We start from the raw sequence: 12,179 nt of genomic DNA on the forward strand, positions 1-12,179 counted from the left end.
AACTTAAGCAAAGTGACCCTCATACTCAACTGTTCAATAAGCCTACGGTTCTATATCGGTGTGTTCTATTCATATTTTACTGTATCTATTAGGGTGCAAACCTCAGACTGAGAGAGTTTACGGCTATCCCGAAGGATGGCATACAAAAGCGCTCATAATAATATTTCAAGTGAGCTTTGTGTAAAAGCTTTGTATATTTTTTATTTCTTTCAAAAGATGGGGTTAGTAGTAAATAAGTGTTTTGTATAATTATGATATTTTTTTTAATAATACGTAAGTATTTATAAGGATAATTTTATACATCGATTGTAATTAATAAATATTATATTTACCAATTTATTTTTCACATACGATTTATTTTAATTTAAAAAATGATTTAAAAGGATATAAAGTGAAAAGAAAACACTTTTATTTGTAAAGAAAAAGCTATAAAAAATAATTACAGTATGTTCAACTTGTCATACAACTGAAAAGTTACTGATATATACTATATAGTCTTGATGATACTTACTAATAATATTTTAAGAAGATTAGTAATTGATGAAATTTGGAAAATATATAGTGGGCAAAACTTAGTAGATTCAATGGACTGACTAAAAAAATTCCATCCATGGTAGAATAATTCTTCTAGACAGTTTTCAAGAAACCAATAAATAAATAGTACCTACAAAGGAAAACGGTAAGCCGCTAATTAAACCCAGAAAGCTTCTAATTACCACACCATATCGAGTGTATGGGAAGAGATGTACACTCAATATGGTATCGTCACACGCCATCGAAAATCACACATGGGGCCTATAGACATATAAGCATATAAACTATTCAGTACCAATCTAACCGTCGACAGGGATGCGCGTCTCGCCCCTTCAAATTTTACATCGAAAATACGCAACGAAATTTTTCATAGATGATAAAAATAAAATTGTGTTTTGTTTTGTGATACGTGCTTATTTTAGTGATGTGTGTGGAAAATGTGATGCGGATTGTGTTTTTGATTAGCGTTGTTGTCGGAAAAGTGAGAAATGGAGGTAAATAAAAAGCTATATTTACGTTTTGCACAAAATGAAGTCTAAACTTGTTCTCAACATAAGTTCAGTAAGGGATCACGATTAAAGTTTAGAAAACCTGTACTTCAGGCTCGTACGTTCTTCGTCTAGGAATGTCATTTTGCGAGGAATCTTTAATAAAAAAAAATTGTAAATTGCTTTGTGTCCCCATTGTCCTGACATTCTTATTACTGAGATAGGTTTTTACTTACTTTTATACCTAATAAGCTACGATAGCTTTCTATATACCTAAGTGAGTTTATAATAAAAAAGGGCATTCGTATTTAAGTATGACCTTTTTTCTCGCAATGTTCTACCAATGTTTATTGTGTATTGAAGTTTAAAAGATTTTAGGTTCACGATTTATATTAGTATGCATATTTCCAGCTTATCCTGACTCTTAAGTCTTAAATAGGAAAGTGGAAGTGGAAGGAAGTGGTGAAGATTTCTCAGTACATATTATCGTAGTTTTTTTTCACTACCCCTAAATTGGTTTCGACGCGAAATCGTACCGGAACGCTAAATTGCTAACCGATATTCGTTTTTCGGTAGGGTGGTATCCAGCCCCTGCCAAAGCCATACCAGACAAGAGAAGATTCCAAATTAAACCTTTCAGGCATCAAACCCGGGGTCTTCCTCAAAAAAGTGCAGAGGCTGTCACAGTTCTTTGCTACAGTTTCAAAGTAATAAGATTATTAACATAGGATACCTAGGTAGGTAGAACCTACAGGTAGGTTTTGGAGGTACCTACGATAACCATGTCCGCTAGTAAGGATTTCAAACAGATTAGCCACTCCACTGGCTCTCCGTACTTATTACATTCGCTTCCTTCTTTCACTAACCACGTTTTTTTAAGGTTCATATTTCAAGCTCATATTGCTCTTAATTGAATTACTTCTACCTTTGATTTAATGTGCTTCGTTAGTTTAATGGTTATTGATTTCTAACTACGGATGGCTGTCCCGAGTTCGATTCCCGGGAACGGTTTTTCGGTTAAAAAATCTAATTATTATAATAATATAATAATAATAATAATAAACTTTATTCAGCTTCCACACATAAGTAAACTAATGAAAACTAATTACTAATTACATTAAAACTAAATATACACTATTTTACAAACTAAATGCCTTATCGAAAGGTGCTTCAGCTGAAAAGGCTGCTACCTCAGCATGCTGCTGCAGTATTTGACAACTGCAGCGCTGATTTTCAGGTATAGCCTTGATTGGCGTCACGGATTTGCCGGGAAAAGTTTAAAAAGAAGCGAAGTGAACTTGACAAGGAGAGGGAGTATACGGAAAAATAAAGTAAAATAATATATATAAAATTATCAAACGATACAATTACAAGCAGTGTCCATCCACATACCGTAATTAAGCAGTTGGTTCAGGTTATAATGGCCAATCAATGCCCACCAGCCCGCATTTGAGCAGCGTGGTATATGCTACGAAAACCTATCTCCCGTGAGAGGGGCCTGTACAATAGCGGGACATTAATACGCTGATCATCTTTATGGACGTGGACAGCAATGGGCGTCCACTGCTGGACATAGGTCTTTTGTAGAGAGCTCCAAATACCATGGTCTTGTGTTATATATACGGTGTTGATGTTATTGTAACATATAGAAACTGATATTACGGTGCTATCTTAGAGGGTGCATAAACTAAAACCCAAAGATATTGATCAACCTAACCTTTGACGGCCGATTGGCGCAGTTTGCAGCGACCCTGCTTTCTGAGTCTAAGGCCGTGGGTTCGATACCCACTGCTGAAAAAATGTTTGTGTGATGAGCATGAATGCTTCATTCTAAGTAGGTATTTATGTATAGTATTTATCCAAATATTCATCAGTCATCTTAGTACCCATAGCACAAGCTACGCTTACTTTGGGGCTAGATGGAAATGTGTGTATTGTCGTAGCTTTTTTTTTTTAACCTTTTCCAAACTCTACTACTTCCGTATTGAATTAAGTTGTGTTATCCTTATCTACAGGGATGAGGATAGAACCACTACTTTCAATCAACCATTTGAAGATCTCGGGATTAGATTTACTATCTCGGTGGAATCTGACTTCCGATAGTAGAGTCAAAACAAACAGACTGACTTGACGTTTCAAAAGTGCTTATAAACTGGAACTATATTATGAAAATTTAGCTTAATTTGCTATACTCCACGTATGGTGTAATTTATAACATATTACAATGAATAATTGTTGTTGTTGTCACTCAACAATTATTCATTGTAAAGTCAACATTTCCTGAGGATGCTCCGGTTTCGGAGCGAAACGTGCGTAGAGGGTACATTGCCGAAGATCTGTTTGGTGTGCAGTATAAGGATTGAAGAAATTATAAATCACACCCAGTTTCTTCTGCTTATCACGGAGTATAGCAAATTGAGCTTAATTTTCATAGTATATAATTGATTTCCGCAGAATATCGAATGCTTCAATCCAATACATGTAAACTTGGAATAAATGAATTTAGAATTTTTTGAATTTATTATATTTAGCCACTAACGAAAAGAAAACGATTGCTAAATAATTTCTCTTATTGCAGGTACAGAGCGAACTACGGAAAAAGAAACGAGACCTGAGTATATACATCCAGACGGTCTCCTGAACTTCGATCCATACTTATCCGACTTCAAACATGTACCCGAGGAAGAGGACTACATACCGTTACCAGAAAACGATGAAACTATAGACGGACTACCAATATTCCTAATGGAGCCAAAGAACTCCTATGTTCTACGTACTAAACCAGCTACTCTTCTATGCAGAGCTGCTAACGCTTTACAGGTGTTTTTCAAGTGTAACGACATTAGGACTGAAAAAACAATACAGTTTGATCACGTGGACCCTCAAAACGGGGTGAGAGTCGTAGAAGCTGAACTAAATGTGACAAGGCATGAGTTAGACGAATATTTCGGTGGGAAATACAGTTGTGACTGCTATGCGTGGAACAGCAAGGGCAAGATACGGAGTCAAGGAGTTTTCATTGAATTTGCTTGTAAGTAAAAATAATTTCATAATTTTCATTAGTACTAGACGGCCGATTGGCGCAGTGGGCAGCGACCCTGCTTGCGAGCCAAGGCCGTGGGTTCGATTCCCACAACTGGACAATGTTTATGTGATGAACATGAATGTTTTTCAGTGTCTGGGTGTTTATCCTATATATTATAAGTATTTATGTATATTATTCATATAATTATTCATCAGTAATCTTAGTACCCATAACACAAGCTCTGCTTACTTTGGGGCTAGATGGCGATGTGTGTATTGTCGTAGTATATTAGTTTATATATAAAAAAAAAAAATTAGTGCTTTTACCTACACTTGGAGGAGTTATCAATTTTATAAATTTAATATGCAGATAAAAAATTTCATCTCATTGTAATATGGACCTTTGAAAAAGTTGAACGTAACTGCAATGTTTCCTACTAGATGGCGCTACAGTCGCTATAAGTGCATCTATAAGGCATCGACGGTAGGAGAGCCGTAGCTTAATAGGTTAAAGCGCTGAGACCGCGATTGCCAGAGAATCGCAGGTTCTAATCTTGGCTGATCCGAAAAATTTTTATATGCATTTTAAATTTATAAAGTATATAAAACTCTTTTTACTAACTCCCAAGTTCCCAACGCAAATACGACGGGGTGTTATGATTTGGACGTGTCTGTCTGTGGCATCGTAGCTTTCAAATGAATGAACTGCTTATGATTTTGTTTCTATTGTTTGAGAGGTGAATTAGTCGGGTTTCTTCTTAGCTATGTTTAATGAAAATCGGTCCAAGATGGCCGCCACAAAATGGCGTTATATAAACATTTTCACGACTTCCATAACATAGGTATCAAATGAAAAGTCTTCGCTAGTATAACAAGATATTTGTAATTTGTGTATATACATAATTATATACACAAATTACAAATATAATATATTTATATTTTATATACAAAATTTCAAGTCTAAGATGGCAAAATAGCGAATTCGATTTATTTATTTTGTATCTGGGGGTTTTTTTACCTTTAATTTATAGTTATTAAGTTTGGAATCAGATTATTTGATAAACTAAACAGGTTCTATGATGTCGAGTTTTGACGAACTTCTTGCCGCAACGGTGAAGCAATTTAGGAGTTCCAGCAGGAATTTAAGAGGCTTCGGCCGCGGCTATTTATCACCCTACCGGAAAGACGTGCTACTTAGTGATTTAGCGTTCCGGTACGATGTCGCGTAGAAACCGATTAGGAGTATGGGTTTAATATTAACTGCCCAACTCCCTAACAGGTTAGCCCGCTACCATCTTAGACTGCATCATCACTTACCACCAGGATAGATTGCGGTAAGGGCCAACTTGTAGTGGAATAAAAAAAAATTAAGTATGGTTATGAGCGTAGGAAACACGATTATTTAATGACTGAAAAAAGGTTGCGTTATTTCTGGGGCGTCTTAACTTTAAGCCTCAGTACCACTAAGCTGGTGAATATGGGACTAGATCCCGGGTAATATCGTAACTGTGTGTGGAAATTCGAACCTGAATATAAGCAATTCAGATAAAGGGATCATAAAATTCTAAAAAACAAACGTTATACTGATAACGCTCAGTTTAAAAAAAGCGAAGACTAAGAATAAATAAATAAATATACTACGACAATACACACATCGCCATCTAGCCCCAAAGTAAGCGTAGCTTGTGTTATGGGCACTAAGATAGCTGATGAATATTTTTTTTATGAATATACACATAAATAGTTATAATATACAGATAAACACCCAGACACTGAAAAACATTCATATTCATCACACAAACATTTTCTAGTTGTTGGAATCGAACCCACGACCTTGGACTCAGAAAGTAGGGTCGCTGCCCACTGCGCCACTCGGCCGTCATATAATATTGTCAGAATATAATATTGTTTGCGTTCATGTGCATAATTTATAAGAAAATGATTAGGTAAGTTACTATATCTTCTGTTCGGACATAGCAATGCAATGCAATTGTTTTCATATAAGTATTTTTAGCAAAATCATTGCACATAAAAAGAGTAATAAATACACAATTTCAAATGTTACTTATTAATATTATAACAAGATATAGGGCCCCATTAATTTCCAATCAGTTAATTTTGACACCTTAATCAAATTGAAATGCAGAAATAATTAAATTCGTAATAGTGTGCTCATTGGTGCATTTAAATACTGTAGCATCACCTGACTGTATCGGTTTCATGATATTATTTTATAATTGAAATATTACTAAAATGATTTCATTTTCTCTTTGATTGATTATTCAGTATTTACGTAAATAAGCTGCGGGATTTAAAATTTATTTAATTTTAGTTTAAATATGGATTGAATATTGCGGCCGATTGGCGCAGTTGGCAGCGACACTGCTTTCTGAGTCCAAGGCCGTGGGTTCGATTCCCACAATTGGAAAATGTTTGTGTGAAGAACATGAATGTTGTTCAGTGTCTGGGTGTTTATATGTATAGTATAAGTATTTATGTACGTATATTATTCATAAAAATGTTTATCAGTTATCTTAGTACCCATAACACAAGCTACGCTTACTTTGGGACTAGATGGCGGTGTGTGTATTGTCGTAGTATATTTATTTAATTTAACTGCCAGTTCGAGTACTTAACTAGTATTATTTGAGGACATTCATCATCATATCAACCCATTACCGGTCCACTACAGGGCACGGTTCTCCTCCAACAATGAGAAGGGGTTAAGGCTTTAGTCCACCACGCTGGCCCTATGCGGATTGGTGGACTCCACACACTTTTGAGAATATTAGAACTCTCAGGCATGCAGGTTTCGACACGATGTTTTCTCTCACCGTTGAAGCAAATTATATTTTAAATAATTAAAACGCACATAACTTATAAAAGTTGGAGGTGCGTGCTGGGATTCGAACTCTGCCCCCCGGAAGTGATCGCCACTGGGCTATCACCGCTTCCGTAATTTAAGCAATTAAATATTACTTGGTTCAACGGTGAAGGAAAACGTCGTGAGGAAACCTCCAAGGTTGGAATGTGGAATGTACCAACCCACACTTGGCCAGCCAGGAATATGGCCTAAACCCTTCTCATTCTGAGAGCAGATCCGTGTCCTGTAGTGGCCCGTTAATGAATTGATGATGATGATATACCAAACATAACATATATATGATTGAAGATAAAGCAAACATAATGAATAAGATGAAAAAATTGCAGTATCCTTTCTTGCTGACTAGTTTTAATTTAAATGATAATATCATTATTATAACAAAAAAAACAAACGGCTAAGTTTGTTGTGGGCTTCTTCTTAGACCAGGGCGCGTTTGGAACCCTCGTAGCTTTAGTTTTAAGTTGACAAATTTAGTTATCGCCAGGAATATTTTACTTTGACATTATTATTGGTTTGACAAAAACATTAATTTTATTTACTTTGTACAATATTATATTATTTTTAACTGAAGGCAGTAAGATAATAAAAATAAATAAACTACGGCAAAACATACATCGCCATTAGCCCCAAAGTAAGCGTAGCTTATGTTATGGGTGTACTGGACTGATGAATAATATACATTAATACTTATAATATACAGACAAACACCCAACTCTGAAAAACATTCATGTTCATCACACAATTTTTTTCCAGTTGTGGGAATCGAACAACAGCCTTGACTCAGAAAGCATGGTCGATGCCCACTGCGCCAAACGGCCGTCAAAATTAAAGTTATCATAGTAAAAAAGCTATAGAGTGAATTGCATGCAGAAGGAAAATATAAAACAAATAGAAGCAGATTGAGATAAAAAATCAACGAATTAAAATTGTGCTTTCAAAATAAATAATTATCTAAAATCTTTTCAAATTCATTCCGAAACTCAATTAGACGCAGCAGGTAGTCTATTTTATAATTAGATATTTTTTGCTTCGATATTTCGGTTTGTTAACTTGCCCAAAGTCGTTAGCATTAAAATATTCAGTTAGTCACGCTTCATTTACCCATAACGATCCTTTGGAGCCATCTGCAGGGTTTTTTTTATTTATTGCCATGCCTTTCCCACAAAATGTTGGATGTTTAATAAATCATAAAGTAAGTGGTTAATTTCATGATCAGTTAAATAACATTTTAGAAAATTCTATCCAAATCCGGAAGTTCAACTAATGTGGCAATCTTCCAATATTTCCTTGATCCCAATATTTTGTCCATATTTATTTCCGAGCATGACCAGATTATTTCATATTATTTGTTATTGCGGTTTTTAATTAGATAAATGGTCCACTATATAGGCAGGCAATTTTTTTTGATATCATTGGTATTAAGATACAGCAGAGATATTGTACCAAATACTTGTTTGCAATCATATTTTTTTTGATTAAAATATGTTCTGTACGCTGTTTACTAGACGAATTTAATTTTGATAGGAATTTGATCTATGCCTCTTGTGAGCAGTGGCGTGCATTGAGGACCCATGCACAGGGCATGCAGATGATATAAAATCTCCTGTACGAAGAATAAATACTTAAGGGTAGGCTTTTTATTACTCTTACAATGCGTATTCTTAAGTTTTCTATACTCGTACTGGAGATTTACTCCATTTTATATCATCTGCATACCCTTTGCATACCCTCTATGCACGCCACTGCTTGTGAGAGAGTTCAGGGTAACAAAGTTGGAAAGGAGATAGCTCCGAGTATCTCGTTATGCAGGTTTCCTCCACCGTTGAAGCAAGTGATATTTTAATTGCTTAAAACGCACATAACTCAGAAAACTTAGAGGTGCGTGCTGGGATTGGAACTGGCCGCCCCGAAAGTGAAGTCAAAGCCACTAGGCTATCACCGCTATTTTTTCCAAAATACTTATAATACTTTAATTTTTATAGTAGTTTTAAGTGTTTATTTTTAATTTGAATGGACACTTATTATAATTTTTTATTTAATTGAGTGTTTTGATTTATTTTTACTTTAATCTCTCAATTTTGATACTATTTTGTATACAGGACCTGAAATATTTTATTTTTATTAAAATACTTTCAGTTATATCATTTCAAAATAACTAAAGTTACATAAAAACAGGGTGAACCCAGGGAAGTCCTTTTGAGTTTTATATTTACACTTTCCGTGGTGTATATAACATGGATTGTGTTGATCTTTATAATATAGAAAATAGGTAAGACAAGGCGCCGCGGCGCCTATGGCCTGTTAAAATTATAAATGTCAGAGTCAAAGGACCGGTGGCACGCATGGTCGGTGGTCCGGAAACACAAGACATGACTTTATTAATACTTATAATGTATCCAAGTATAGTGTTTTACTATTGTATTCAATATGGTTAGTTTATTTGTGCATATTAACAGGAACTAAGGTGGTAAGGTGGGGGTGAGGTGGCCAAGTGATAGCATATATTCATAAGATAATAAATTAATATTTTATAAGCTTCTAAACGTACACTGTCTTGTTAAGTGTGTCACCTTAAAACAACGTGTAACATAATTTAATTAGGCGCAGGTATTATATCCCGATTATTTAGTTTAATAACTGTGCTATTATATAATCAGGGAAATGCGCAAGGTATGGAAATTTCAGGAATTTTCAGGCCTCAAAAATTTTAAATTGTAAAAAAAATATTAAATACATTTTAGATAGCTTAGAAGAGTCGTTGTACGAAAATCAATATCTGACTATTATTGACCATCAATGGAATATTCGATTGTTTTAATATTTTCCAACTACTTCTATGCAGAAATCAATCAATCAAAAATACTGCATTGCACACAAGAACAATACAGTAATCAATAAAAAATAACAAAGGGAACAAGTAGTTTAAATTTTTGTAACAAAGGCGGCCTTATAGTGATTTCTTCCAGTCAACCATTATGAGGAATCGACTCACATTGGAATCCTTATAGCGATGCGCAAAGCTCTAAAAATATACCTACAAATCAATAATAACAAAAACAGTTCATATATATAAAATATAATAATACATATTTAATACTATGGAGAAAATTACATTAAAATAAAATTACTTACATTAAAACCATATTTGTTGTTAAAACTGGGTCATATCCGAACGACAGGGTGCCGATATTTCTATAATTACGAGTAAGTTTTATTAAAGAGTCGTTACCAACAGTATGCGTAGAGAACCAAGCTTGGTGACATAAGTATTGTACTTATTTATAGATCCACGTGGGGGTCTATTTATGTGGTTTTTTTTTCTCAAATATTATCCAAGTTTATCCTATCATCATTCCCTACTATTATTAAAAATGTGAATGTGTGGATGTTTGTTACTCAATCATGCAAAAACGGCTGAACGGATTTGGATAAAATTTGGCATGCATGTAGCATTTGACATGCAAAAGAACATACGCTACCTTGTATCCCGATTCCTTAAGTAGTTCCCGAGGGGAAAATTTAAAGTTATTTTCGAGCTAAGCCGCGAGCAGATCCCGTGCTAGGATTTAAAATAGTTAACGAGCAAAGCTTTAGACCCAATTCTAAACATACTATGAGTACTAAGATAAGTCTGGGTGTTTATCTGTATATTATAAGTAATTATGTATATTATTAATCAAGTTAATATACATCAGCTATCTTAGTACCCATAACACAAGCTACGCTTACTTTGGGGCTAGATGGTGATGTGTGTATTGTCGTAGTATATTAATTTATTTATCTTCGAATACTTTATTATTACTTGAAATAAATGCATTTGCTAAGCGAAAGCATAAACCCACCTTTGACTTTTAATAATTTTAGTCAACGCAGACAAAGTCGCGGGCATAAGCTAGTTGTAAATAATTTGAGGTGAAAGCCTAGTGGTAGGGACACTGTCCTTATTTTTGGGAGGATCGTGTTCGACTCTCGGCACGCTTCCCCAACATTCCTAAATTATTTTCAATTAAATATCACTTGCTTTAACCGCGATGAACGAAATTATGTTTTCCATAATGTTCTCAAAGGCGGGTGAAGTACATCAATCCGCACTTCGGATAATTCGGCCTTTAAACCTTCTCATTCTGAAAGAGATCCGTACCTTCCGACCTTATAATGTATAATGGTTTGACAGTGATGTTGATCATGAAAGTAAGTTAGGCTTGTTCTGCCACGCAGCATGCATTAATTAATTAAAGTCTTCTTCTATGCCGGAGACAACAGCTATTTTTTATCAAAGTCAAAGTCAAAGTCAAATATTTCTTTGGTGAAGTAATCAAATAGATGGCACTTATGATGCGTTTATTACATACAGATGTACCTAGTCTACGTTTTACTGAATAGTGATAACAACCTAAAATTAAAGCTAGTAATGTTCCAAACGCGCCCTGGTCTACGAAGCCCACAACAAACTTAGCCAGGTGTTCTTTCTGTTATTTACAATCTCAGATTGTCATTTGAAAATATTTAAGAACCAACCTGGTTAGAGCAATAATTCACAGCCAAACTTTTTTACAGTTTACGTAATCCTTCTTACTATAATAGGAGTTTTCTAAAAAAATAAAAAAATCATAGGAAAATTTATAAAGTTGTAGTACCTAAATTAAAAAATTCTAGTCAATTAAAAAATGTGATTGCGATGAAATTTGGTAATAAAGTCTAAGAATATTAAAATTAAAAAAAAAAAAGTAATATTATTAAAAGTCAAACGTGGGTTTTATGGTACAATACACACATCTAGCTCCAAAGTAAGCATAGCTTGTGATATTAGTAAGATAATACACATAAATACTTATAATATAAAGATAAACACCCAGACACTAAAAAACATTAATATTCATCACACAAACATTTTACAGTTTTGGTAATCAAACCCACGGCTTTGGACTCAGAAAAAAAAAACGGTCAACGCCCACTGCGCCATTTGGCTATCAAAATAATAATAAAGGATAGTTATTACTTTCGGGCGAAGCAGGGGTTAATATAATAAAGTCTGTAATACATAAGTCCGCCAATCCGCACTGGGCCAGCTTGGTGGACTACAGCCTAAACCTGTGGAGGGAGACCCGTGCGCTGTATTGGGGCGTTAGGGCTTGATATGATGATGAAAACATAAGGTCATTAAAGGGGAAAAACCATATAATGGGTAATTCTCCAATGCTAAATTCTCAGCATCCAAATACATAATTTTACAACTATTTGTTACCACT

The 12,179-nt window shown here is 34.6% G+C and overlaps 1 protein-coding gene across 1 annotated transcript in view; it reads left to right on the forward strand.

Moving 5' to 3' along the window:
* Positions 1 to 850: 850 nt before the first annotated feature.
* LOC120625816 (netrin receptor unc-5-like) overlaps positions 851 to 12,179 on the forward strand; it is a 30,384-nt gene continuing 19,055 nt past the window's right edge. The window contains exons 1-2 of the mRNA XM_039893038.1: positions 851 to 1,028; positions 3,601 to 4,053. Coding sequence (XP_039748972.1) covers positions 959 to 1,028; positions 3,601 to 4,053 — 523 coding nt within the window. The 5' untranslated portion in view covers positions 851 to 958. The remainder of the gene's footprint in view (positions 1,029 to 3,600; positions 4,054 to 12,179) is intronic.

Source organism: Pararge aegeria, chromosome 8 (assembly GCF_905163445.1).
Source record: "Pararge aegeria chromosome 8, ilParAegt1.1, whole genome shotgun sequence".
Classification (NCBI taxonomy): Eukaryota; Metazoa; Arthropoda; class Insecta; order Lepidoptera; family Nymphalidae; genus Pararge; species Pararge aegeria.